A 26,265-nucleotide genomic window follows, 5' to 3' on the forward strand; every position below is an offset into this window, starting at 1 on the left:
CCTGCGTTTCTTTTGCAAAAATTAGAAGCTTCAAGTAAATGTTATTTTCCCTTCTTTCTTACACAAAAGACCGCATATTACATACCCTTTTTCACACTTTGTTTTTTTCAATGAACACTATGTGTTAGTAATCCAAAGAAAATTTCCTTATTCTTTCTTTTTTTTTTTTTTTACAGCTGCATAGTACTTCATCTTGGAGCTGATCCAGTTACTAAATGAATTTCATGTGTATGGGCGTTAGGGTGTTTCCAATATTTTTTTAAGTTTATTATTTATTTTGAGAGAGAAGGGGCCTGCATGCATGGCAGGGGCAGGGGTGGGGGTGGGGGTGGTAGGGGTAGAGGCAGAGAGAGAGAGTGAGAATCCCAGGCAAGCTCCCTACAGTCAGCGCAGAGCTCGATGTGGCGCTCCATCTAATGAAACTTGACATCATGACCTGAGCCAAAATCAAGAGTCCGATGCCTAAGTGACTGAGCCACCCAGGAGTCCCAGGTGTTTCCAATATTTTAAAATTATGAACAAGGCTGCAGTGAACAACCTTATGCATAGATATTTAGAAGTGGAATTGCTGGGTCAGAAGGTAAACGCAAGTGAAGTTTTTTGAGACATTACCAATTTCCCCTCCATTTAATTTTTTTTTTCAACGTTTATTTTTATTTTTGGGACAGAGAGAGACAGAGCATGAACGGGGGAGGGGCAGAGAGAGAGGGAGACACAGAATCGGAAACAGGCTCCAGGCTCCGAGCCATCAGCCCAGAGCCCGACGCGGGGCTCGAACTCACGGACCGCGAGATCGTGACCTGGCTGAAGTCTGACGCTTAACCGACTGCGCCACCCAGGCGCCCCATCCTCTCCATTTAACACATCTACCAGCAAAGTAGGCATGTCTATTTCCCCAGAGTCATCAAGAGCGTAAGCTGTCAAGCGTCTTCATGTTTTTCTAATCTGAAGGGTGAGAAGTAGTTTTTTTTTTTTAAGTTTTTTTGAAAAGTAGTACAGCTTATCCGGCTTCTCCCAAGGATAACGTGCCACATAACCAAAGTGCAATGATCAGCGCCAGGAATTTGACACGAACACATCACTTTTCACTAAATCACAGACCTTACTCTGATCTCCCCAGTTTTTACACGCACTCAAAACTTCTGGTGTATATTTCATTGAAATTTTATCCTCAATGTAGCTATAATTTGGGTGTCTCTTATGGCCAATGAAGTGAGCATTTTTCGTAAGTTTAAGGATCATTGTTACATCGTTTTTCATCAATTGTTCACATTTTTGTCCATTTTTCTATCTGGTTTCCACATTTTCCCCCTTTCACACTTAAAGAGTTCTTCATACATTAATGATATTAGCCTTTATCTATAACATATGTTGCACGTATTTTCTCTTTGTCAGTTAGCTGTCTTTTGACTTTGCTTACGGCGTTTTCCACGTGTAAAAGTTACAGAAGATGTTGTGTACTCAAATGCATTGATCTTTTATCACATCTGGATTTTAAGTCATAGTTGGAAGGCTATCCCCCCCCCCGCCCCCCCACACAAGCTATGGAGGAATTCACCCATATTTTTTTCACCACTTCTGGTTTTGTTATTTACATCACGTTCTCATCATTTAGGAGTTTGTGTTTGTGTATGGTGGGAGGGGTGGATCCTGGGTCAGATAAGTACATAGAACAAAATATTAGCCATAGATGGCAGGCACACGGGTATTTGCCACGCTTGCACCTTTTCTCAAGGTTTGACAATTTGAAAGATAAACAGGGGGCAAAGCGAGCGAGGCCGTTGGCTTAGGTGGACGGGGCGCCGGGGCCCTTTAAGACGGGCCCCGCCCACCCCGGAAGAGCTCGTCCAAGCCCCGCCTCCCGCCGCGCTCCGCCTTCTCCCCGCCTGCGCCGGCCTAGCCCTCCGCCGCCGAGTGCAGTCACGTGAGCCGGGCTGCGGTGCCCCGGTCCGCGCCGTCATGGTGGCCCCGATGTACGGCTCCCCCGGCGGCCGCCTGGCCCGGGCGCTGACGCGGGCCCTGGCGCTGGCCCTGGTGCTGGCCCTGCTGGTCGGGCTGTTCCTGAGCGGCCTGACGGGCGCGATCCCGATCTCGGGGCGCCAGTGGGGGCCCGACGGGCCGGTCCCACCCGCCTCCCGCAGCCGCTCGGTGCTCCTGGACGCCGAGACCGGCCAGCTCCGACTGGTGGATGGCCGCCACCCTGACGCCGTGGCCTGGGCCAACCTCACCAACGCCATCCGCGAGACCGGGTGAGGGTTGGTCCGACTCCGCGCGGGACCCGCTGAGGGAGGGGGTTGCATGGACACCGGGCCTCTCGCCCGCCCCTAGAACGGGGCCCCTGTCTCCCCGAGGGTCACTTTTCCCGCCCCTGAGACTGCAGCACAGCCATCCGGACCGGATCCCTGGGGCTAATGCAGCATCTCTCAGCTCATGGGGACCAGTCCCTGGCCTTGAGCCAAAGGTGACAGTACCTCTGTTACCCTAGAGACCAGATCCCTGCCACCCAGGCCCCAGTGACTCCATCTGCATCAGGTCCGCGGAGCGCCGCCCCCCTCCCCCCATCTTGGGCCCGAAGGCTGGTGACAGCTCTTCAAGAGAGAAACTCTCGTCTCACTTCCTTGGTTGTGGTGGCTTACCCCATGGGTGCCAGCTTCCTGCCTCTGTTCTAGAACCAGGGCAGCGGGACTGAGCCTAGATTGTAGGCCAGTGGGAAAAGCGCGAGGTCCCTAAATTCACACAGACCCAGATAGTATGTTTGCTTGGGCTCTTCTCCTTTCTCTCCTCTCTCCCGGTCCTCTCTCCTCTCTCCTGGTCCTCTCTTGCTTGGCCAGATAGTATGGAGCCAAGTGCTCGGTCCTTGGTAGTCTCGATTGCTGTCCTTATCGCTGGGACCCCGGCTGTCGTTCTGACTCCCTTGCTTGTCTGGGCTCCCATTTCTGTGATCCAGATTTTGGATGTGCTCCACCGGGAGGTTGAGTGGTACCCTCTCAGGCCCCGTACCAGGGCTTGTGCCCATTCATTCATTCATTCATTCACTCACCTGATGTACTTGGCTTTGGGGACACCGAGCTGAGCAAGGTGAGGGTCCCGATTCAGTGGGGAGGCAGACAGTGCCAGGAGGGAAACCGGAGCCCGTGGGCGGGGGAGAATTGCCTAAAAGCCTTGTCAGCAGGGCTCAGGCCCTGGATCAAGGCTGTGTTGGGGATCCTAGTGAACCCTAAGTTCCCCTCTACTGCCCTCCCACTGCCCCCATCCACTTTGCTGGCATGCATTAATTCCTGCAGGTGTTGGGGAGATACAGAACGTGGGAGACACCCCCATTCTGGTGCTTTGTGGGACTTGGGAGGGTATCGGGTAGACAGAGGGGACATTGTGAGGAAGGATTTGCTGCAGACACAGCGGGTGGGGCTAATGTGGGAAGGCTCCCAGGGAGAGGAGGCCACAGGGTGGGCTAGAGTCTATGGCAGGAACTAGGGCTCTGTGGCTCTGTGACTCTGGAATCTGGTTACCCTTTCTCTGCTGACTCATACGTGTTTGGGGCCCTAACAAAGCCAAGAGGGCCTGACAAATCTCTGCCTGAATGCTGGCTAGGAAGGAGGCACAGAGGTGAGGCCCCGCATAGGGCGGGGGCTTTGTCTTCAGGAGGCCCCCACTGGGCTGTGTTGCTCTGAATTCTGGAAAACAGACGTGGAGAGAGGACTTCCTTGATTGTGCCGGATGGAAAGGTCTTTCAGGCCCAGCTCCTTTGCTCTGCGACCTTTGCTCTGTGAAGGGTAAATCCCTTCACCTCTCTGAACCCATTCCCTCCTCTGAAAGGAAGGGGGGGGGGAAATTCAGTGGGGTCACAGAAAGCCCCTCTGTTTACTGAAAGAAGGAATGAGTGAAAGAAAGGAGCAGGTGCCCTCTGCCCCATTTTATAGTTGGGGAAACTGAGGCCTAAGGCAAGAGGCCAGGTCTCTTCTGTACTTCTCGCTTTCAACCTCCCCTTTCCAGCATCCTTTCGGTCCAGTCTTCCCATTTAGCACTTGGGACCATGATGTAGGGAGAACTGTATCAGAAGCAGGGAAACTGAGGCCCTTCAGAACAACCTCTTAGAACTCAGAGGTGAGACGAACTACATGTGGGGTTTCCTGGTCCCCGATCAGCAGAACCGCCGAGCTGTGGGTGACTGTCTCATTTTTCCAAGGATGGAGGCCAGGAATTTGACTCGTCTTTTGTTTACCTGGACTCGGGATCTCTCCTCCTTCTGTCCCCCAGATTTCGCCACAGGATTGTCTGGCTAAATTCCATTTCCTCTTCCCACATAGTCTGCCCTCTCTCGGTTGTGCTGTATCTGACCTTGGACCGATACTCCCCGTGAAGCCTGAAACAGTTAGGATTGGGTGTGTGGGCATCTGAGCTGCCCCAGGAGGCAGAGCCTTCGCCAGTTTGGCTCTGACCTTGGTGCTGGGGAGGCTGAACCCTCCAGCCTTACCTTTTCCCCCTTCCTTGATGCCCCCCTCCGTCAACCAGCTGCTTGATACAAATCACAGATCACCTTGGAGTCAGGAAAGGAAGAGAATACCAATAAGAGGGAATTAACCTGTTAAGAGACAGAGAACCAGCCCAAATCCACCAGCCAACAAGCAGAAGCTTGTGAAGTGGATAAATACCATCCAACTGTTCTTGGAAGTCAGAAAAGATAATCATATTCCATTGAGAATGAGGAAGGAGTGATAGCCCCAGATGAGGTAGGGTGGCCTACATACCGAGGGTGCCCAGGGTACCCTATACCCCGAAGCAGGGCGTGGTGACCAGGGGAGATTTGTGACCCCCAGCTCATCTCACAGGAATGGGCTGGTTTTTCTCAAACGTGGCCTCTTTAGACCCTGGAATCGTCAGGCATTAGGCACCGACAGCGTAAAATCACAGTGTGGCCCATAGACGTTACAGAAAAGACAAAAAAAAAAAAACAAAAAAAAACCCGGAGGGAACAGATCAGTGTACCAACTTTTTATTTTTGTCGAAGCAGTGCATTAAGAACAAAACAGAAGCATTTATTGACCTCTGTCAGTTTTATCTCCTAACAGATCAGCTCTTTTAGAGCCAAGTAAGCAGAAAGGACGTGTTCTTTAATAGAGAGCAGTCTAATGGGTACATTAAGCTTCAGAAATGCTCTTGTCAGTGGTTTCCTCTTGACCGGGGATCGGGGTAGAGTTTGGCAAAGTGGTCAGCACAACAGGGAACCTAGAGGCCGTTTGCCCAAATTCAAGCTTCCCCGTTTCACAGATGGGCAAGGACGTGTGGTATGAGGCCGAGTGGCTGCCTTACTGTCAGAGACATTTGGGGCCCTTCGCCTGCCTCATCTCTGTGGTGACAACCTTGGAAAAGAAGTCATTCGATGGGCGCCCGGGTGGCCCTGTCGGTTAAGGGGCCGACCCTCGATTTCCACTTAGGTCCTGGTCTCACAGTCGGTGAGGTGGAGCCTGCATTGGGCTCGGGCTGACATCGCCGAGCCTGCTGGGGATTCTGTCTCCTTTTCTCCCTGCCACCCCCCCCCCCCCATAAACAGATACATATTAAAAAAAAAAAAATCATTTGATTAGGCCCAGGGCCTGTGGCAACAGAGGGATCCTCAGAGATCAGCCTCAGGGGCTCCAGCCCTGAAATCTGGTGACTTAGAACAAAGCCCCTTGAATGGGAACTCCCTCCATGCCAAGTGTTCTGGAAATAGGCGGAAACCCATCAACCTGGGTTTTCTGAGGGCAAAGTGAATACAACCCACCTAAATGGAGTCACCTCGGTTGCCCTTTGGAACGAGGCCGCACACCAGGAGATGGGGGGGAGGGGGGGGTGGGGCTATCGCTTCCTGCTGCTTCTTCCTCGTTTCCGTTCTCTTTTAAGTTTTTGGAATTATTATGCAAGTAGTTAATTGTATTAGACAGGTAATTAATTATTATACAAGCAATTCTTGTGGTAAAAATCCCAGCAGTCTAGAAAGTTAAGACAGGATGCATGAAGTAAAAATATAGCCCCAGAGATAACCAGGGTTAGCTCTTTCTTCCAGAACTTTCTGTGCATAAATAGGCCTAAGTATGTATGCCTATGTATAAGCATAGGTATGTGTGCGCGCCCGTGTGTGTGTGTGTGTGTGTGTGTGTGTGTGTGTGTAAAACGCTTTCCCACAGACCACCAATTGCGCTTCTCTAATTTAAAAAAAAAAAAAAATTTTTGGGGGGGGGGGGCGCCTGGGTGGCGCAGTCGATTAAGCGTCCGACTTCAGCCAGGTCACGATCTTGCGGTCTGTGAGTTCGAGCTCCGCGTCAGGCTCTGGGCTGATGGCTCGGAGCCTGGAGCCTGTTTCCGATTCTGTGTGTCCCTCTCTCTCTGTCCCTCCCCCGTTCATGCTCTGTCTCTCTCTGTCCCCAAAATAAATAAAAAACGTTGAAAAAAAATTTAAAAAAAAAATTTTTTTAAGGTTTATTTGTTTAGTTTGAGAGAGACAGAGACAGCATGAGCGGGGGAGGGGGAGAGAGAGAGAGAGAGAGAGAGAGAGAGAATCCCAAGCAGACCCCGCACTGTCAGCACAGAGCCCAACGCCGGGCTTGAACTCACGAAGCCATGAGATCATGTCCTGAGCCGAAACCGACAGTCAGACGCTTAACCGACTGAGCCACCCAGGCTCCCCTAATTTTTTTTTTTTAAAGGAAATTCTTTTTTTTAATGTTTATTTATTTTTGAGACAGAGAGACAGAGTGCAAGTGGGGGAGGGGCAGAGAGAGAGGGAGACACAGAATCTGAAACAGGCTCCAGGTTCCCCAGCCGTCAGCACAGAGCCCGACACGGGGCTCGAACTCACGGACCGCGAGATTGTGACCTGAGCCGAAGTCGGACGCTCAACCGACTAAGCCACCCAGGCGCCCCAGCTAATTTTTTTTTTTTTTTCCTTAATGTTGCCTCTGACATCTCGTCAGCACATGGCACTCTCTTCCCATCAGAGCAGTCTCCCTGTTATGTCATTACCTGTTTACATGCCGACCCCTCCCCCCCTCCCCTGCATTGGCCTTTGGAAGGCCGAGCCTGCTTGTCGTTCATTTCTTGGCGCCTGGTACCCAGTAGGCTCTCAACGAGGCTTGCTTGCCCAAAGTATCAGGCGTGCACATTTTGATCGTCTTTTCCTCTCCAGAGCCCTCTCTGGGGCTGAGCTGTTCCGGGCCTGGACGCCTTCCGGGGGCTTTTTAGCCGCCTCCCCATGAGGCTGTCCCGGCTGAGCCTGGCTGTGCCCTGTTTTGTCTCACACTCTCATTAGTGCCTTCCCGTAGCCCTCATTTTGTTCGCAGGAATTGCCTTAACCAGCGTTTCTCCCCTAGGTACAGAAGTCACCTGGGTGAATAGTTTGGTGTCCTTGGAGCAAGGATGAAATCCGGAACCACACGGGAAAAGATGGATAGATTTGGCCGCACACACACGAAAACCTCTGTGTGGCAAAAACAAAAGCGAAAAATCAATGAAAATGCAAACATATTTTCAGTGTTAGTGACAAGCGGAGGGCTAATGTGGACGTAGAGAATTTCGCAGATCAATAAGCAAAGATAAACACAAGGGAGAAAAGAGTAAAGCGCGTGCACCAAAGAGCTACAAGTGACCAATAAAAATGTAAAGACAAGTGCAATTTAACCGAGGAAAGGATTACAATGAAAACAACACGATGGAATTTTTTGACCATTGCCCGAGCAAAGGTGGGAAAGATTGATAGGAATCATTCCCAGCCAGGAGTGTGTACCTTGTGACGAGGCAGTCTGTTAGTTAGAAACACGGGGCCTCGAGCCCTGCCCCAGACCTCCTGATCAGAATCTGCTTCTGAACAAGGTCTTTTAGCCACACGGATGCACATCAGAGTTTGGAAATGCTGCTTCCCAGGGGGAATGGGAGCCAGCCTGCCTGGAATTGAATTTCGGTTCTGCCCTTTGCCGGCTCTGTTTCACGCTGTGGGTCTGCGGACCTGGTCCGCTCCATGTTTCTGGGAGCGGCGGGCTGGCTGGGGCATGTTCTCAAGTCAATAGCAGAGGCACAGGAGGGTGAGTAGAAACCAAGGAGGCCTCTTTTTTTTTTTTTTTTTTAATGTTATTTATTTTTGAGAAAGAGAGAGAACCAGAGTATGAGCTGGGGAGGGGGAGAGAGAGAGAGGGAGACGCAGAATCTGAAGCAGGCCCCAGGATCTGAGCTGTCAGCAACAGAGCCCGACGCGGGGCTCGAACTCATGAACCGCGACATCATGACCTGAGCCGAAGTCGGACGCTCAACCGACTGAGCCACCCGGGCGCCCCAAAGGAGGCCTCTTGAGGGCTGATCTTATAACTGGCACACGGTCATTTCCACCCATGTTCTGTTGGCCAAAGCAAGTCCTGTGATGTGACCGAGCCCAAATCAATGGGACGAGGAAGCGCTTGGCCGTTGGTGGGAGGGACCACAAAGTTGCACAGCAGAGGGCACAGATACGGGGGGGAGGCAGGGCAGTAGCACAGGCTCCCGCAGCAGTGACATAACTCTGTGCCTTAATTTCCTCTTCTTGTGTGATGGGGGGTGGGGGTAACCATGCCGACCTGGTAGGGTTGTAGGAGGGTCACAAGGATAAATGAGTTCGTACGTAAGAAGTGACTAGAACAGGGGCGCCTGGGTGGCTCAGTCGGTTAAGCGTCCGACTTCAGCCAGGTCACGATCTCGCGGTCCGTGAGTTCGAGCCCCGCGTCGGGCTCTGGGCTGATGGCTCAGAGCCTGGAGCCTGTTTCCGATTCTGTGTCTCCCTCTCTCTCTGCCCCTCCCCCGTTCATGCTCTGTCTCTCTCTGTCCCCCAAAAATAAATAAACGTTAAAAAAAAAAAAAAAAAAGAAGAAGTGACTAGAACAGCGTCTGGCACAGGGGAAGCCCTCACCGGATGCTGGCTGACATGATTGTGGGGGGTGGGACGTGGATTGGTACGGTTTTGTGGGGGACGGATGTTTCTCAGTGTTTATTGAAGTGAAAAAAACATGTGCCCTTTGACCCAGCACTCCTCTTGATGGACATTCGCGTGAATGGCCGTTCCTCACTGTGTTTTTCAGGGTTTACCGCTAGAGATGGCCGTGTGCCCAGCCGGGGGCTGGCTTTGCATCTGTCCCCGCGCTGACCAGGTGTCCCCTCTCCTCCCCGTCTAGATGGGCCTTTCTGGAGCTGCGGACAAATGGCCGCTATAACGACAGCCTGCAGGCCTACGCGGCGGGCGTGGTGGAGGCCGCCGTGTCTGAGGAGGTAAGGCCGGACCCGGGGGCGGGGAGGGGGGGACCCGGGGCTCCTGCCTCCCGTCCCACCTAGCGTGTTCCCCAGGGAGCTTTGAAGGGCTCTGAGGTGAGGTGTGTACAGAGGGGGCTCCCCTGCCTCTGCCCCCAGCCCTGCACCTAACTGGGGAGCAGGGGCTCACGTGCATTCTCAGAAAACTTAACGCCAGGTACCGTTTGATGCGTATAAAATATACGTAACGTGTCCCAAGTCACGAAGCACAACGATCCAACGAACATCCAGACTAAAACGTAAGGCTGTTACTGATACCTTTGAGGCCCAGCCCCCGCCCCCAGAGGCACCCGTCACCCTAAATGTGACTTCCATTCATGCATTCACTTATACGGGGGATAGAATTCACATGCCGTAAAAGTCACTGTTTTAAAATGCACAACTCAGTGGTTTTTAGTCTAGTCACGGGGTTGTGCAACCGTCACCCCTAATTCCAGAGCATTCTCATCGCCCCAGAAAGAAACCCCGTGCCCCTACCTCCCTTCTCTCCCTCACCCCAGCCCCGGGCAACCCTTCATCCACCTCCTGTGTAGATTCGCGTGTTGTTAGCGAGGTTTCCTATGAACGAGTGGTCGCCTGTGTCTGGCTCCTTTTACGCGGCGGCATGTTTTCAAGACGCATCCACGTTCTAAAGTATATCGAGCCTCGCTCCTTCTTGTGGCCACGTGATACTGTATCGTGTGGATAGAGCCCATTTCATTCATTCGGTCGCCCGTGGACGGACACCCGAGTTATCTCCCGTCTCTTACTTCTGGTGACCTACTTGTACTTCACGTGATGAATCCCCAGGCGACATACCTACTAATCTGCTTTACTTGATTTGGGGCGCCGCGAAAGGGATCTCATAAATTTCGGAAGTCAGCCCATGTCAACAAGTAGGTGAGGCTGTGGAGTGACAGCCCTTCTCCCCGCCCCCCCGCGTGGGTGGAGGTGTGACGCCCGCTTTGGAAAATCATTGGGCAGTGAAGAGCCGAGGCTGCCCACGCCCGGGGTTCCAGCGGCCCCAGTCGTCGGGTGTGCCCGGGGCGACCCGAGGACGCGCTTGAGGGGCTCAGAACTGCCTTAAGGTGGCAACAGCCGAACGCCCCTGGCGCGTGAGTGCCCAGATGGTGCCACGGTGGCAGAGAGCCGATGACAGGGCCTTGACAAGGAGTGAGCAGCCGAGCTGCGTCCAGGTGCTCGGGGGCGAGAGGGAAGAGCATGCGACAGACGACAGCACGCAGTGGGACACTCCTTTAGGAAACTCACGCTCCTCGTCCTGATACGCCAGCAGCACTTTAGGACGCCCTCCTGGGATCCCGATGTCCGGGGAGCTGCTCAGACGCTGGGTCGGGCCTGTGCTGCTTGGGGGGCTCGGTGGTGAACGAGACCTGATTCCATCTCTCGGGGGGCCCGTAGCCTGCCAGGAGCACCGGGGCAGGGCCACAGGGCTCCCCTGTAAGGAATCCCCAACACGTGTGCCCAGAGCTTTGCCCGTGTTCTCTCCCTGATCCTGCACATCGCACTGAGGCCCAGAGAGGGGAGATTACTCACCCAGGGTCACACAGCCCGTCAGCAGGGAAGCCAGCACTCAGACCCGCCTCTGTCTGCCCAGAGGTTCTGCTGCCTCCCCTACTGGCCCGGGGGGCTTCCCGTGACTGGCCACTGCGTCCTATCCCAGGCTGTGTCCCCTGCGCCCAGGCCAGAGACTGGTGTAGGCCAGGCGCTGGGCAAATGCTTCTGGAAGTAGGGGAAGGCTGCATGGTCGAGGTGGCGTCTTACCGAGGCCTCCAGGGCTGAGTAGAATGTGAGGGTGTTTCAGGGAGATGAACGCAGAGTGGGGGTCCATCTACACCTTCCCATGGTTCGAGTCTTGACTCTTTGATTCATTACCTAGAGGACCTCGGGTAAGGTCCTCGCACGCCCGTGCCTCAGTTTCTGCAGCTACGAAGTAGGGATGCTGACGGTAACGTTTTCTTTACGGAGTTGCGGTGGGGTTCGACAGGGTTGGGTCACGCCGAGTGCTGTTAATGCTGGCTACGGGCAACCGGCCACTTCTCCGTCGCGCTGCAAGTTAGGGGACTTCCCTCCCCCTGCTGGAATGTCACTGGGTGGATTTGGGATTCCAGGTCAGGTCTGGCTGATCTTGGCCGGCCTCCCCCGGGCTTCTGCAGTCAGCTGACAGGTCAGCCGGGGCAGCCGGGTGACCTAGAATGGCCTCATTCCTGTGCCTGGGGTGGGCTGTCTGCCAGCTGGGGTGATGGGGCGGCGTGGTCTTTAACCTCCCAGAAAGGTGGTCCAGGCTTGCTCGTGTGACATCAGAGCAGCGGGGGTGTGGAGGGCCTCTTGAGGGCCAGTTGAACGGGCACGCGTTCTCTTGCCCACATGTCGGTTGTGAGTTCCTTGCTGTGTCCTCGGGGCTTAGGATGGGGACACAGTAGGTGCGTAAACAGTAGCTGACTGAATGGGGACGTAGACTGGGCGTCTGAGGCTGTTCAGAGGCACAGTCTGAACAGACTTTGAACGGCGGAGGCTTTCAAAGGAGGGAGGCAGCCAGAGGCTCTGGGCCCCCGAAGGGACGACAGCGGGGTGGGGGGAAGAGAGCAAAGGTGCGGAGGGGGCCTCCCAGGGCGCCTCGGCTCTTTGGAGGCTGGGGTGGGGGCGAGGCATCGGAGCCCGAGTGGGGGGCCGGCTGGGTCCTCCGCGAGGGGAGCAGCCCGGCTGCGCCACCCCGGCCCGCGCCCACCTCGTCCGCCCCGCAGCTCATCTATATGCACTGGGTGAACACGGTGGTGAATTACTGTGGCCCCTTCGAGTACGAAGTCGGTTACTGCGAGAAGCTCAAGAACTTCCTGGAGACCAACCTGGAGTGGATGCAGGAGCAGATGCAGCGGAACAAGGGCTCTGCTTATTGGCATCAGGTGGGCGTGGCCCCCGTGCCCATTGGGCGGGGCGGTGGGCGGGGCTGCTTTGGGGACCTGACTCTGCTGTGGGTGCTGTTGCTCTGACCGCCGGCCTCCCACCCCTCTTCGCCGGCCCTTTCCCCTCACTCTCTCCTTCATCCTTCCCTCCGTTAGTCAGGCCTTCCTCCTTCCTTCCCTCCCTCTCCAGCCACCCGTCCAGTCCTCCATTTGTCTGTCCATCCATCCAGTCTTCCCTCCATCCCTCTCTTCTTCCCTTTCCCTCTATCCCTCCCTCCCATCTGTCCTTCCAGCCATCTCCCCACCCACCTCCCCACCCACCCATCCGTTTATCCATCCACCTACCCATCCATCCATCCACCCATCTACCCACCCACCCATCCACTTCTCCATCCAGCCATCCAGTCTTCCCTCCCTACCTTCTGTCTTCCTTTTCCCTCAATCCTTCCTTCTCTCCCTTTCACCTGTCTACCCATCTGTCCATCTTCCATTCATCCTTCCCTCCCACCCCGCCCTCTGTATGTCTAGTCTGTCCACACATTTACCACCCACAAGCTTATCCCATCTTTCACTCTCTTCCTCGCACCCGTCTGTTACCCCCACCCATTATAGCCCCACCCTTCCTGCCATCGATGTGCCCCATTGGGTTGTCTGTCTGTGTCCCTGTGCACCGTCTACCCATCTGCACACTTCCCCCCTACACCCCCTCCCATTCACTTGCCCAGCTGTCTGTCTGACCAACCACCCTGTCTGCTTTATTCCTCACCTTCTTCCTGGCCATCGGTCCTTGAAGCACCTGTCAGTGTGAGTCTGTCCATCTGTAGCTCCATCATGCCTGCTCTCTCTCCCCATCTTAAATCTTGCCAGGGGCTGCCCTGTTCCCTGGGGATCATGCCCACACACCTTTTGCACCTTCTCTGTCCCCAGCTTCGTCTCTTGCTGACCACGCTCTGTGCTCCAGCCTCCCCGACCTCCTGGTTCCTTGAACCCTCCTCTTCCCTCAGGGCTTGTGGCCCGCTGCTCCTTCTGCCAAGAGCACTTCCTCTGCCTGGCTCGCCCCCCACCCCTCACCTCTGTCCGGTCCCCACACTTCCCTGTGGTGCTCTAGTGAGGGACTCAGAGTCCGTCTTCCACTGCCCGTGAGGACAGGCGGGGATCACATCTACTTTGTTCGCCAAAATACTCCCAGTGCCCAGCACAAGGGCCGGCACATAGTGGGTGCTTTGTATGTAAGGGATTGTTGAACATTTATAGATGAAGGAATGGGTCTGTCTTGTCCTGTCTGCCCATCCAGTCTATGCACCTGATTAGACATCTGTCCTTCTGTCCACCCTGCCATCCATCTGGACGATTGCTTCCCTTTCCTTTCCTTCGACATAACTTAGTGGCCACCCATCCATCTTTCAGTCCTGCCTGCCTGTCTGTCTGTGTAGCTTAGCCTTTTGTCCATCTGTCCATCCATCTTACAGATGCTAGGTGCATGGTCAAGGCCCTACGGGGGACACAGTGATGATCTCCCTGGTTATAGAACAGTGACAGTGACAATGGGGGAGAAGTCAGTTATAAGACACACGCCCTGAGGCAGCAGCGCAGCCAGTAGCTAAACACAGAATTGGGAGCAGTTGACAATGGGTCAGGGCTGGCTGGGAGGCTTCCTGGAGGAGGTGGCTTTGAACTGGGCTCTTAAGTGGGAGTGGTTTAGGTTGGCGCAGGGAGGAGAGATATAATTAAGTAAGTAATGGCAGGAAGGGTGGGTGCTGGGTAAGAGGGGGCTCAGGGCTGGCTGGAGCCATGAGGGTGCACCTGGGCTGCTCCTGCTCTGTCTGGATCCCCAGACCAGAGCCCCTCCCACTGCCTCACACTCCCTCTGCCCCTCCCTCAGGTGCGGCTGACCCTCCTGCAGCTGAAGGGTCTGGAGGACAGCTATGAAAGCAGTGTGACCTTTCCGACTGGGAGGTTCACCATCAAACCCTTGGGGTTCCTGTAAGTGCCACCCCCGGAGTGGACAGGGTAGGGGAAAGGGCCCCGCGCCTTATAGTCGGACAGACCTGGGTTCCAGTGCCCATTCTGCCACTGCCTGGCCCGGCCTCGGACCGCTCAGCTCACCTTCCAGGGCCTCAGCTTCCTCATCTGGGAAAGGGGTGTGTAAGTGCACTCCCGGCAGGCACGGTGACCCGCTGGTGCCCGGCCCTGCCCAGCCTGTTGCAGCTTGCTGGGGACCTGGGAGACCTAGAGCCAGCCCTGAACAAGACCAAGAGCAAGCACGTCATGGGCTCTGGTTCGTGCTCCGCCCTCATCAAGCTGTTGCCTGGCCAGAGTGACCTCCTGATCGCCCACAACACCTGGAGCTCCTACCAGAACATGCTGCGCATCATCAAGAAGTATTGGTTCCAGTTCCGGGAAGACCCCCAAGGTGGGTGGATGCGGGTGTATCTGCGTGCGTGGGCGCGTGTGGGCGCACGGGGCGGGCTGGAGGGCGGGCGGAAGGTGCGGGCCTCGGCCCCACGCACGCCGCGGGGCCGCTCTAAGAGTTCGTCTCATTTTTAACACGTCTGTTTCCTTTTAGTTCGTACTTTACAAGGTGTGTCAGTCACCTGTTGCTGCGTAACAAGTCAACCCCAGTGTAAAACAACCAAAGCTTGAGACCCAGCCATTTACTTGTGCTCGTGGGTCAGCCGGGTGGTTTTGTCATCCGGAGCCAGGCAGGCCTGGCTGATGGTGGCCGGGTCCCTGACGCTTCTGCGGTCAGCGGAGGTGGGACGGCCGCATTTGCCCGTCTGGGGCTTGGCCGTCAGCTGGGTGTTGGGGCGGCCGGGCCGGCCCGGCCGGCCCAGGCTCCTTCGTGTGACATCTGGGCAGGGAAGCATGGAAGGCCTCTCGAAGGCTGATTGAAACCGTTTCTCAAAGCAAGTCAAGTGACCCGCTCAGATTTGAGAGGTGGGGAAGCAGAGCCTGCTGTTTGAGGTGAGGAATTGGAGGGTCCCACTGCAGACGGTATGGGTGCGAGATCGGGAAGGATGACGGCCATTTGCGCAAATGCTCAGCTGCGTAAGGAGCGTGCGAGTACGTTCTTCCTGTCCAATGTGAAAACTTTGCAACTAAGGCCCAAGTGCCCCAGAGTGGCTCCCCGCCCACCAATCCCCGGCCCCAGCGCCGCAACCCCCTCACCCCCCCACCCCGAGGTAGCCACTGTCACATGTTCGCAGTGTCTCCCTCTTGGCGACCCTTAAAAATCAAATGTTGCCAGGAGGTGGTGAGGCGACGGGACTGGGGCTTGGTGCTGCCTCTTGGAAGACGAGCCCAGCCGGCCTCTAATAAGATTCAAAATCTGTCTCTCCCATGGTCTAGCAGTTCTTGGCTCGGGTCTGTCCCTGGAGAAACATTGCGACTTCCTGCACAGAGCCCGGGTACAAGGATGTCAACTACCTTAATGGTTTGGAAACAACCTAATGCCCGTTAATTTCAAGTAAATTTCTGAATTGACTGACACATATACAGAGAAGTGTGCGCTTCATTCATGTAGAGCTGGGATGTTTGCGGCCTGAACGGCCCTGGGTGCAGCACCCACATTTGGCCTCACCCCAGCATAAGCTCCATCTGACTTCTTACAGCATAGACGAGGTTTGCCTGATCTTGAACGTCACGCGAGTGGAAACACGCAGCATGTGCTCGCCTGTGTCTGAATTCTCCCGCTTAGCGTGATGCCTGTCGGGCTCGTCCATATTGTCACCTGCGGCCATAGGTCTCTCCTTTCCGTTGCTGTAGATCCGTGAACACTGTAATGTCTTTTTAAAAAACCTACGTAAGGGGACGCCTGGCTGGCTCAGTCAGGAGAGCCTGCGACGCTTGATCTCAGGGTCATGAGTTCGAGCCCCGCGCTGGGAGCAGAGTTTACTTAAACAAAAACCTACATAAGTTATACACATGTTACAGAAAATTGGAAAATACAATAAAACATTCACGTAGAATCACAATCCCTTTGAATGCCGCACGACCCCTGGGAGATCATTTCGGAGACTATTTGGTTATGTTTTTTCTGAGACTGAAATATACTTTATTTTTCCATTTGCTTTAACTGATTTGTATTATGCTAGTAACATGTGAATACATTCGTGCAGACACAAATTCTAGCAATGTAGATGAAGAAATACATCTCTCCCGTGAAACCCTTCTCCCAAATTCCAGACCCCTCCTAAAAGGACACCCGTTGCCACTTTGGTTTGGATCGTCTAGATTTTTTTGGATGCCTTTATAATGTGTATGTATGAACCTTTTTTTTTGGTTAAGTCTTTATTTTTTATTCTTATTTTTATTTTATTTATTTAATTTGTTTATTTATATTAAATATAATTTATTGAGGATGGCACCTGTTGGGAAGTCTTTAGTTTTTAGAAAAGCTTTAGGTTTACCGATAAATTGAGTGGCTATTACAGAGAATTCCAATATACCTTCCCACTCCTTTCTCCTATTATAAACATGTTGCATTGGTGTGGTGCATTTGTTAACAGTTGATCTAGCGATATCCGTATGTTACTGTCAACCGAAGTCCTTAGCCTACATTCAAGTTCAGTCTGAAAAGTATGGTTGTACAGATTTTGGTGAATGCACGATGATGTGTATCCGCCTTTATAGTATTATACAGAAGAGTTTCACTGCCCTAAAAAGTTTGTTTTCTGTCTGTTTTTTTTTTTAACATAAATGAGATCATACCATATGGATTGTCTGCAGCTTGCTCCCTTTGCGCAACAGCTGGCCTTGGAGAATTTTTTTCTTAATTTTTTTTTAATGTTTTTTTTTTTGTTTTTTTTTTGTTTTTTTTTTTTTTGGGGAGAGAGAGGCAGGGGGGAGGGGCAGAGTGAAGGAGACACAGAATCGGAAGCAGGCTCCAGGCTCTGAGCTGTCAGCACGGAGCCTGCGAGATTGTGACCTGAGCTGAAGTCGGACGTTTAACTGACTGAGCCACCCAGACGCCCCTGGCCTTGGAGAAGTTTTGATGATTGCCATGTTCAGTCCACCTTCTAACTGCTGGATGTTAAACTTTAAACTAGTTCTTAGTTGAGGACTTGGGCCATTTCCAGGTCTTTGGTGTTTGCAAGACAAGTGGGACCCCAGGTGGAAACACTAGGTTAAAAGACGGGATAATTAAACATTTTAGTCTCGGGGCGCCTGGGTGGCGCAGTCGGTTAAGCCTCCGACTTCAGCCAGGTCACGATCTTGCGGTCCGTGAGTTCGAGCCCCGCGTCAGGCTCTGGGCTGATGGCTCGGAGCCTGGAGCCTGTTTCCAATTCTGTGTCTCCCTCTCTCTCTGCCCCTCCCCCGTTCATGCTCTGTCTCTCTCTGTCCCAAAAATAAATAAAAATGTTGAAAAAAAATTTTTAAAAAAAAAAAAAAAAAAAAAAAAAAAAAACATTTTAGTCTCAAGATGCACACGGCCGAACTGCCTCCAAAAGTGGCTGGGCCAGTTTATACTTGTCCACAAGGCTGGGAGGTATCAGCTTTCCCCTCAACCTTGCCAGCACTGGGTGTTATGGTTTTTTTCCATTTTTGACATTCTGATGGGTCATAAATGACATCCCGGACTGAGCTTTTTTTTTTTTTTTTGTATTAACTTTACTGATGGTTAGTTTAAACACACGTGTAGGATGTATATATTGATGGGTTTGGACAAACACAGGCTGTCATGTAACCGCCACTCAGTAAAAGCAGAGAACACTTCCGTCACCCAGGAAGGTCCTTGTGCCCTTTGTAGTTATCCTTCCGGCAACCACGCCCCTGATCGCCTTTCCATTACATTAGTTTTGCCTGTTCTAGAACTTCATATACACCCCCCCTGATTGGAGGCCTACTGTGTACCGCCGTGGGCTAGGCGCTCTTCACCTTGGCACTCTTGGAAGTTAAATCCTTAAAGAAAAGGGAATCCCTGCCACTTTCGACAACATGGACGAACCTGGAGGGCACCGTGTGAAGTAAAATATGTCGGACACAGAGAGACAAATACTGTATGATCTCATTTATAGGTAGAATCCTAAAGCGTGGAAGCAGACAGTAGAAGACTGGTTGACAGGGGCGGGGGGAGGGTGAAGCAGGGGGACGTCGGCCGAGGGCACAAAGTTTCCGTTCTGAGATGAGTAAGTTCTGGGGATCCGAGGTTAACAACTGGGTCATGACACTTGAAATTTGGTAGGAGACTAGACCGTAAGTACTTTAACCCACATGAGATGGTAACTATGTGAGGTGATGGGCGCCCTCGAGAGCTTGACCGTGGGCATCATTTCACAGTGTGTGTGTATGTGTGTGTGTGCGTGTGTGTGTGCATGCATCAGACCATCACACTGCACACAGTGAATACAGGCAACTCTTATTCATCAGTTATATCTCAGTAATTCATCGGTTGTATCTCAGTAAAGCTGGAAGACAAACAAAAACAAAGCCCGTGCGCTCAGACTTCTGGGTTTTGCCCTCTGAATTATCTTTTTTACAATAGGTCTTTGCAACTAAAAAAAAAAACAAAAAAAAAACAAAACGGGGGGGGTGGAATGCCAAGGGGTGCCTGGGTGGCTCAGTCAGTCAAGTGTTGGACTCGATTTCAGCTCAGGTCATGATGTCACGATGGTGAGATCGGGCCCTGTGCTGAGCGTGGGGCCTGCTTGGGATTCTCTCTCTCCCTCCCCCTCTGCCCCTCCCTTGCTCTCCCTCTCTCTCTCTCAAAACTAAACTGTTACTAAAAAAACTTAAAAAGGAAAGCCAAAGCGTTCTAGTAAACGAAATATATTTTTAAAGAAACGTGTGTGTATATATATATCTCTCTCCCTTTTTTTTTTTTTTTTTTTGCTACGGCTTTCCTTTTTACACATGCACACACAGACGCGCACACACACACACACACACACACACACGGCAAAGGCATGGTTTGCTACACATCAGAACGGATGGAGGCCCCCCCCGAGGCCTGCTGCTCCCCACCTGGAGGCTCTGTGTCTTGGGCGGGGGCGCAGGGGTCCCCGGATGGGCTGATCTGACCTGCACCCCTATCCCCTGCTGGGCTTACTCTCCCCTCCCCCCCCCCACAGCGAATTCTCCACTGGCTCCTGGCAACAAGCTGGTCTTCTCATCCTACCCTGGCACCCTCTTCTCCTGTGACGACTTCTACATCGTGGGCAGCGGGCTGGTGAGTGTCCCTCTCGTGTCTGCCGATCCCCAGTCCCTGCCGGGGCTCCACATTGTCTGCTCCGCGATCACCCCCTCGGCGATCCGTCGCTGGTTTGGGGCCCCGTTTGCGGTTTTGTTCGTGTGTCTTTAGCATACGCCGCCCCTCCCTCCACCGTGACCTTGCTGTTTCTCGTGCTGCCTCCCCTCTTGCCGTCCCCACACTCCCTCTAGCCCGGCCAGGTTTTCTGAATAAATGTTGTTTCCAATGTGTTGTTTTTAGTCGGTTTTCCTGGCCGGGGTCCAGACTCGTTTAGAAATCTGTTCCTGGCATCCCCGAGCCGGGGCATTGAGCCCTGAGATTGCAACATGCGGAGGAGAAAAAACATTGCTTTAAAATAATACCCTCCTCGCAGAAGGTGCCAGTTCCCGGGGTGGGGTGGGGGGCGGCGGGGAGGGGCTCCTTCCTTCCCTGTTGCTTTCTGAGAGAAGCATGGGGTTTAGCTCCCTTAAATGTGGACGGAAGCGCGAGAGGGCCAGGTCGTGGGGGCGGGGACCCCCTTGCTGCAGTCCTGGTGGGGAAAGGAGGGTACGGTCTGGGGAAGGACAACCGAGAAGGTTTCATCCAGTTCCCTGGCAGGTGCCCCGGCAGGAAATTAACCTTCCAGCAGGGTCCTTAACTGTTTCTGTGCCACAGACGCCTTTGGCAGGCGAGGGGGTTGTGGAGTAACGTTTTTAAACGCATAAGCCAGAATATAAGGGATCATAAAGGGAACCAATTATACTGAAACGCGTTGATCGCAACACCACGTAAGGAACCTTTGCACGTTGTACACGTGCTGCTTACCGAACGCACCGAAGGCCTGACCACCGTGACGCAGAAGGAACGGGGAGCAGAAGTGATACCCTGAGCGAGGTGCCGCCCTGTCGCATGCTGGGCAGACGTCTGTGACCTCTCTTGGTGACGGTCTCAGGTGCCACGTGCCACGGGGAGCTGCCAGTCAGTGGAAGGAGATGCCGAGTTTCAGTTCGGTGGAGGTGGGAACAGAGATGCACTGTTTTCCCCTCCCAGTCTGCGGGCTTCCCTCGTCCCGCCCCCGGCTCAGAGCTCCCCTGCCCCGAGAGGGGAAACCGCCCTCCGGGGCTTTCCGGGCCACGCCGGTCCGGGTTCTGGCAGTGGCTTTGGGTGCTAAGAGCAGTAGAGCGAGGGACAAGGAAGGGACGGGGTGGAAGGAGTGGAAGACGGTGTTCGCACCCGGGCGTCGCTATCACGGATTGGTGTGAGAGCCGGAAGTTCGGTGATCGAACCTCGGCCCATCCGCTTACCAGCCACGACCTCTGGCACGTCCCCTGGCTGTTTCGGGCCTCACTTTCCCTTTCAGCAAAGAGGGGCATCAGAGGTCCTGCCGCGTTTTCCCCAAGCCCCCCGACTTGCCCTGCAGAACTGCAAGGCAGGTGTAGAAATGGGATGCCGTCTCTCTGGGGAAAGATCTGACCGACTTGGTCGGGAGAACGGGTCCAGAGGAGCAGCACCGGGGGCTCTGTCCGTGGGGGCTGTTCTCCGGGACAAAGGCGGATGCGTGATCGTGAAGCCCCCTCGGCGCTCAGCCGAGGAACCAGTGAGGAACGCGCACCCAAACCAGGACCCGGGGTTTCCAAAAGCTGTGAATAACCAGCGTGCGGACCACGATTGGGGCAGCATTGCCACTTGGTGGCAGCGTGCCCCGGTCGTAAGTCAGGTGGCCCTTCGGTGCAGCGTCCCTTCTGCTCTCCCACAGGTGACACTGGAGACCACCATCGGCAACAGGAACCCGGCCCTGTGGAAGTACGTGCAGCCCAAGGACTCTGTGCTGGAGTGGGTCCGCAATGTCGTGGCCAACCGCCTGGCCCTGGACGGGGACGCCTGGGCGGACATCTTCCAGAAGTTCAACAGTGGCACGTGAGTGGGCTTCTGGCCTCCTCATCCCCGAAATGGACCAACCCCCCCAACAGTCACGCCCCCGGGGACCTGACGTGGCACCGGGGCCAATACCCCACACCCTCCGCAGAGCCCTCATGGTTCTTCCTGGAGTTGGAAAGTGCCTTAAAGTCTTCTCCCTTGTCTTATATCTAGGGAAACGGAGGCTCAGGAAAGGAAGGGCTTTGCCCCTCTCCTGCAGGCTCTTCTATCCAGGGACAGGCTCTAAGAGGGAGGCCAGGGAGAGAACCTGGAATATGAGAGCTCTGGGGACAGAGACACTGGAGCTGGACATTGCAGGGCCTTGGAAGGTTGGGCAGAAAAATTGACTTCTGTTCCAATAAGCACTGGGGAGCCATAGATTCCTCTGGAGCAGGCAGACGGTATGATGAGAGCTGACGACACCTGTTCAAGCTGCAACGTCAGGGTGACAATCAGACGGCCGGACATCCCCCACCCCACCCCCACCCCATGAGTCCCGACTCCGTGGGCCACTGGGGCGGTGGCCCCAGGGTGTGTTCAGTCCCCCTTCCTTGGGCACGGCAGGTACAACAACCAGTGGATGATCGTGGACTACAAGGCGTTTGTCCCCGGCGGGCCCAGCCCTCGGAGCAGGGTGCTCACCGTCCTGGAGCAGATCCCGTGAGTACTGTGGGAAGGACGGAAGGGTGTTCCAGGCAGAGGGAACTGCCTGGGCAAAGGTCTGGAGGCATGCTGGAATGTGTGTGGGAAGGCGAGCATCTGAGGAAGGCCAGGTGGGAGAGGGGAAGATTCAGGACGCAATCTACCCCGGGGCAGTGGGGAGCCATCAGGGGTTCTGGAGCAGGGCAGTGCCCACAGGTGCTCCTTTCCTCACCAGTCTTGCCCCGTCTCTCTTCTCGGTCCCAGGGGCATGGTGGTGGTGGCCGATAAGACCTCGGAGCTCTACCAGAAGACCTACTGGGCCAGCTACAACATCCCGTATGTCCCCACCCCTGCCCCATACCCGCCTCACCCTTGCTCAGCTCTCCGGGCTGGCCAGGGGTCGTTCCATGCGTGATCTTTTCAACCCGTGGAGCAGAGAAACCGCTCTGCCCTTTCTTTGGCCAGAAAAGCCCTGCCGGTCTGGGGGCTTAGGTCTGCACCCGCGGCAGGGTGGTGGGGGTTGGCCTGGCTCAGGTGCCGACCCCTGCGGTGGCTCCCTCGCCGTGTGTCCTGTAACTAGGCTGTGCAGCTGCAACCTCTTGGCCCTCTGGTCCTCTGCCAGACGAGAGATTTGACGCTTACGACCCCCTCCCGGCAGCCACGGCCACTGTTCCCATGTCACAGATGAGGAAACTGAGGCCTTGCGCGAATGCCTGCCTTTCCTGAGGTGCCTTCCACAGCTGTTCAGTGGCGAAGTCGGCATCTGAACCCATGTCTCTGGGACTGCAGAGCCTCAGCTTGGTCACCTCACCAAGCCGCACCACCCCCCCAACCGGCCTCAACGGAAGACGTTGTTGCTGTCCTGTCGTGGTTGTTAGTGATCATGTTCTGGAGTGACCCCCCCCCCCCCCCCGCCCCCCGCCCCCCACCTCCCGGGCCACAGCCGGTGCGGTCAGAGGCCGGGAGTGACCCTCCTTGTGCCCCGTAGGTACTTTGAGAGCGTGTTCAACGCCAGCGGGATGCAGGCCCTCGTAGCCCAGTACGGGGACTGGTTCTCCTATGACAGGAGCCCCCGGGCCCAGATCTTCAGGCGGAACCAGTCGCTGGTGCACGACTTGGACTCCATGATCCGGCTTATGCGGTGCGTGGGGCAGCGGGAGCCCCGAGTCCCGTGGGGCTTTCTGTGCGCTTTCCTGGCCCTTGTGTGACCCTCACGGCAAGCCCGGGGGCCGCGGGGCGGCGGCCACCTGTAGCCGCGGGTGCGGGAGCCCCGTGGCGCTGTCCTCCTGTTCCGGGCGAGGGTGCCGGGCAGCTGTGCGGTGGGGCACCCCGTGCCAGGCACCGTGCCCGGTGCCAGAGAACCCGCACTGAGCAGGGGAGCCCTGGCCGTGGGAGGCGCGGAGCCCGTCAGGCGCGTGCACCGATGTGGGCGTGAGCTCGGGCTGGCGGAGCCCCGAGAGATGCCAGAAGGGGGCAGGATGGGGCATCTAGCCCGGCTTGGGGTTGGGGGCGGCCTGAGCAGAGACGAGCCGCTGAGCATGGCGTGGGCAGGTGCAGGGGTGAGGGAGGCCCGGGTGGCGGCGGGGGGGGGGGGGGGGGGGGGACGGCACCTGAGGGCGGGTGGCTTGTCCCGGGGCTCTGCCGCCACGGGGAGCTCAGCCCCCATCTTGGCCCCCTCTCCCCGGCGCGACTGATGCCCCCTCCCTTCCCTCATCCAGGTACAACGACTTCCTGCACGACCCACTGTCACTGTGCAAAGCGTGCAGCCCGCAGGCCAACGCAGAGAACGCCATCTCGGCCCGCTCCGACCTGAACCCGGCCAACGGCTCCTACCCTTTCCAGGCCCTGCAGCAGCGCTCCCACGGGGGCATAGATGTGAAGGTACGGCCCCGCCCTGGGCCTGGGGGCTGGGGGTGGGCTTGGGGAGGAAGGGGGGGTGGCGGTGACGGCTCAGGTCAAAGCGGATGGCAGGACAGGAGGCAGGGTCGGCGCTGGGCTGCGGTCGGGGTCAGTTAGGGCTGGGGGTCAGGGCCCTCCGGATTGGGGCGGCTCGGGGCCCGGCCTGGGCTGGTGCTCAGCGGCCTCTGTCCTGGCCCCCAGGTGACCAGCATGGCCCTGGCCAAGGCCTTTCAGCTTGTGGCGGCCAGTGGCCCCACGTGGGACCAGCTGCCCCCGTTCCAGTGGAGCGCCTCGCCCTTCAGCGGTCTGCTGCACATGGGCCAGCCCGACCTCTGGAAGTTCTCGCCCATCGAGGTGCGGTGGGACTGAGCCTCCGTCTCGGCCCCACCGACCCCTGTGGGGCCACCACGTGCCGCTGCCCCGACCTCCCACCTGCCCGCTCCGTGGGCTTCGTCACCTGCTGTGCCCAGATCTGGGACCCGGGTCTGAGGGTTACTTTCATCTGGGTCGTCTCCTCGGTGGGACACGGGGCCCGCCGGGGGCCAGCACTGACTCGTTTGCTCCCCGTAAGTGGGCGAGTGCCGCCCTTGTCCCCTGCCTCTGCACCTCTCTCTCTGCCCCGTCTGCTTCTCTCTCTCCCCCGGCCTGGGGCCCTGTCCTCATGCTGCCCTCTCCTGAGGGCTTGGGAGGGGTCCTCGGGTGGGGTTCGGGGCCCCTGCTGGGGCAGCGGGGGACTGTCTGGGTCCCTGCCTCCCAGTGTCATTCCTGCCGGTGGCTCTGGAGCTTGTGGGGTTTCGGCCCCGAGACCTGGGCGTTGCCTCTGGTTGGCATCCGTCCTGCCACCTCCTGCCCCTGCCCCCCTCGGGAAGCAGCCCCCTGGTTTCCCTCCTGGGCGGCTTCCCTGAGGACAGAAACTTGAAAACAAACAAAAACCAAAGTTTCTGGTGACTCGTGGCTGCGGGGGTGTGAGTGTGCCTCGTTGGCCTCGTTGGCTGCAGCCTCGTGCCCCTTGCCCCCCAACTTGGGCCTGCCCTTGGCCTCTGGGCCGTGCCCACAGCTCCCCTGCTGTAGGAACCAAATCGCAGGCTGTGCTGCCATTAAATGAGAGGCCGTGGCCCCTGTGCTGTGCTTTTTGGGGCAGTGGGGAAAGCTGGGTTGCTGCCTTTTCTCCTCTCTGGTTTGGGTTCTAGACCATCCACTCTTGCATTCTCTTGTCCATTCTTCTGTCTATCCACCTATCCATTTATTCATTTGCCAACCCTCCTATCTGTATCTACCCACCTACCCAGCCAGCCAGCCACCCATCCATAGATCCATCCATCCATCCATCCATCCAGATGTTCATTGAGCACCTACTTTGTTCTGGGTCCTGTCCTGGGGCCTTCTGAGCCAACAAGACTTTCCCAAGTTCCACTGTGGGGTACTACACAAGACGAAACCGAGCCTGTCACCGTCTGACCTTAGCCGGCTGGTCGACCCCAGCCCTCAGCGCCTCAGCTCTTGTAGTGGGCGGAGGGGTCTGCCCCGCCTCTTTTGGGGGCTTTGTGCCCACACAGGCGGGACAGTGGAGGCTGGAAGCAATCCAGTGTTCTGGGCAGGTTTTCTTAAACTGAGCGCTATTTTAGTCGCAGTCTGGCTCCCGGGGAAGAATTGTGGGGCCCGGGGGCTGCTGGTATGCTGTTCCTTCCAGCCCTTCCTTGGTATTCCGTCCCCTGTAAGATACATGTGTGCCCTTCCTGGCTGGAAATCGGGGGATGGGCCTGTGTCCCGGGCGGGCTTGGGGTGGGGTCCCCACTCTCCCCTGAATCTCACAGCCCCTGCTGTTTGCTCGGCTGGGTGGGACTCTGCGGAGGGAGCCGCATCGTGTCCTGAGGGGCTCCGGGGGGTCTCAAGCTTCACCCTGACCTTGGGGATTCAATGAATTGCCTGAGGCTGCTGCCGGAGGCGCAGGGATGCCCGTGAGCAGCGTGGGTGCCCCTCTCGGACCTCGGGGAGCCCTGGCAGGCCTTCCTCGGTCTGTTTTCGTTCGCTGGCTTCTGCCCACGCTTTCCTCGGAAGACGGGTGTCGTGGTTTGAGTGACCTTCTCTTCAAGTCCGCCCCTTCCCCTACCCCGAAGATGGGTGTCCAGTCGGTGTAGCTTTGCCCACCCCCACCGGTAGGGGGCTCGCTGCTCTGCTCCCAGCGGTTCTGTGCTAAGTCATTCGGCTCCTGGCCTCGTCCGCCTCTCCGGCTGGTTCCGCCTCCAGTGGAGGCAGCCCCTGCCCCAGCTCTGGTTCAGCGCCCTTCCTTGCTTCCTGCTCGCTGTCTCCGGGCGCGCGAGCCCAGCTGCGCGCAGGGTCCTGGCTTCCGTGTCCTCGGGGCCCCGAGGTTACAGGGGTGAGGGTGCAGGGAGCTCGCTGTTGAGAGCCGGGGCCGTGAGCGGGGCGGGTGGG

General features: G+C 56.0%; 1 protein-coding gene across 1 annotated transcript; it reads left to right on the forward strand.

Annotated features, from left to right (window-relative positions):
- Positions 1-1,900: 1,900 nt before the first annotated feature.
- Positions 1,901-24,947, forward strand: PLBD2 (phospholipase B domain containing 2). Its single transcript, XM_047827753.1, has 12 exons — positions 1,901-2,249; positions 9,174-9,267; positions 12,048-12,206; positions 14,089-14,189; positions 14,405-14,619; positions 19,277-19,374; positions 21,131-21,291; positions 21,856-21,951; positions 22,198-22,269; positions 22,922-23,074; positions 23,652-23,814; positions 24,034-24,947. The coding sequence occupies exons 1-12, from the start codon at positions 1,960-1,962 to the stop codon at positions 24,199-24,201; spliced, it is 1,770 nt and encodes a 589-aa protein (XP_047683709.1). The 5' UTR covers positions 1,901-1,959; the 3' UTR covers positions 24,202-24,947.
- Positions 24,948-26,265: the final 1,318 nt, after the last annotated feature.

This window comes from Prionailurus viverrinus, chromosome D3 (assembly GCF_022837055.1).
Source record: "Prionailurus viverrinus isolate Anna chromosome D3, UM_Priviv_1.0, whole genome shotgun sequence".
NCBI classification, from domain to species: Eukaryota; Metazoa; Chordata; class Mammalia; order Carnivora; family Felidae; genus Prionailurus; species Prionailurus viverrinus.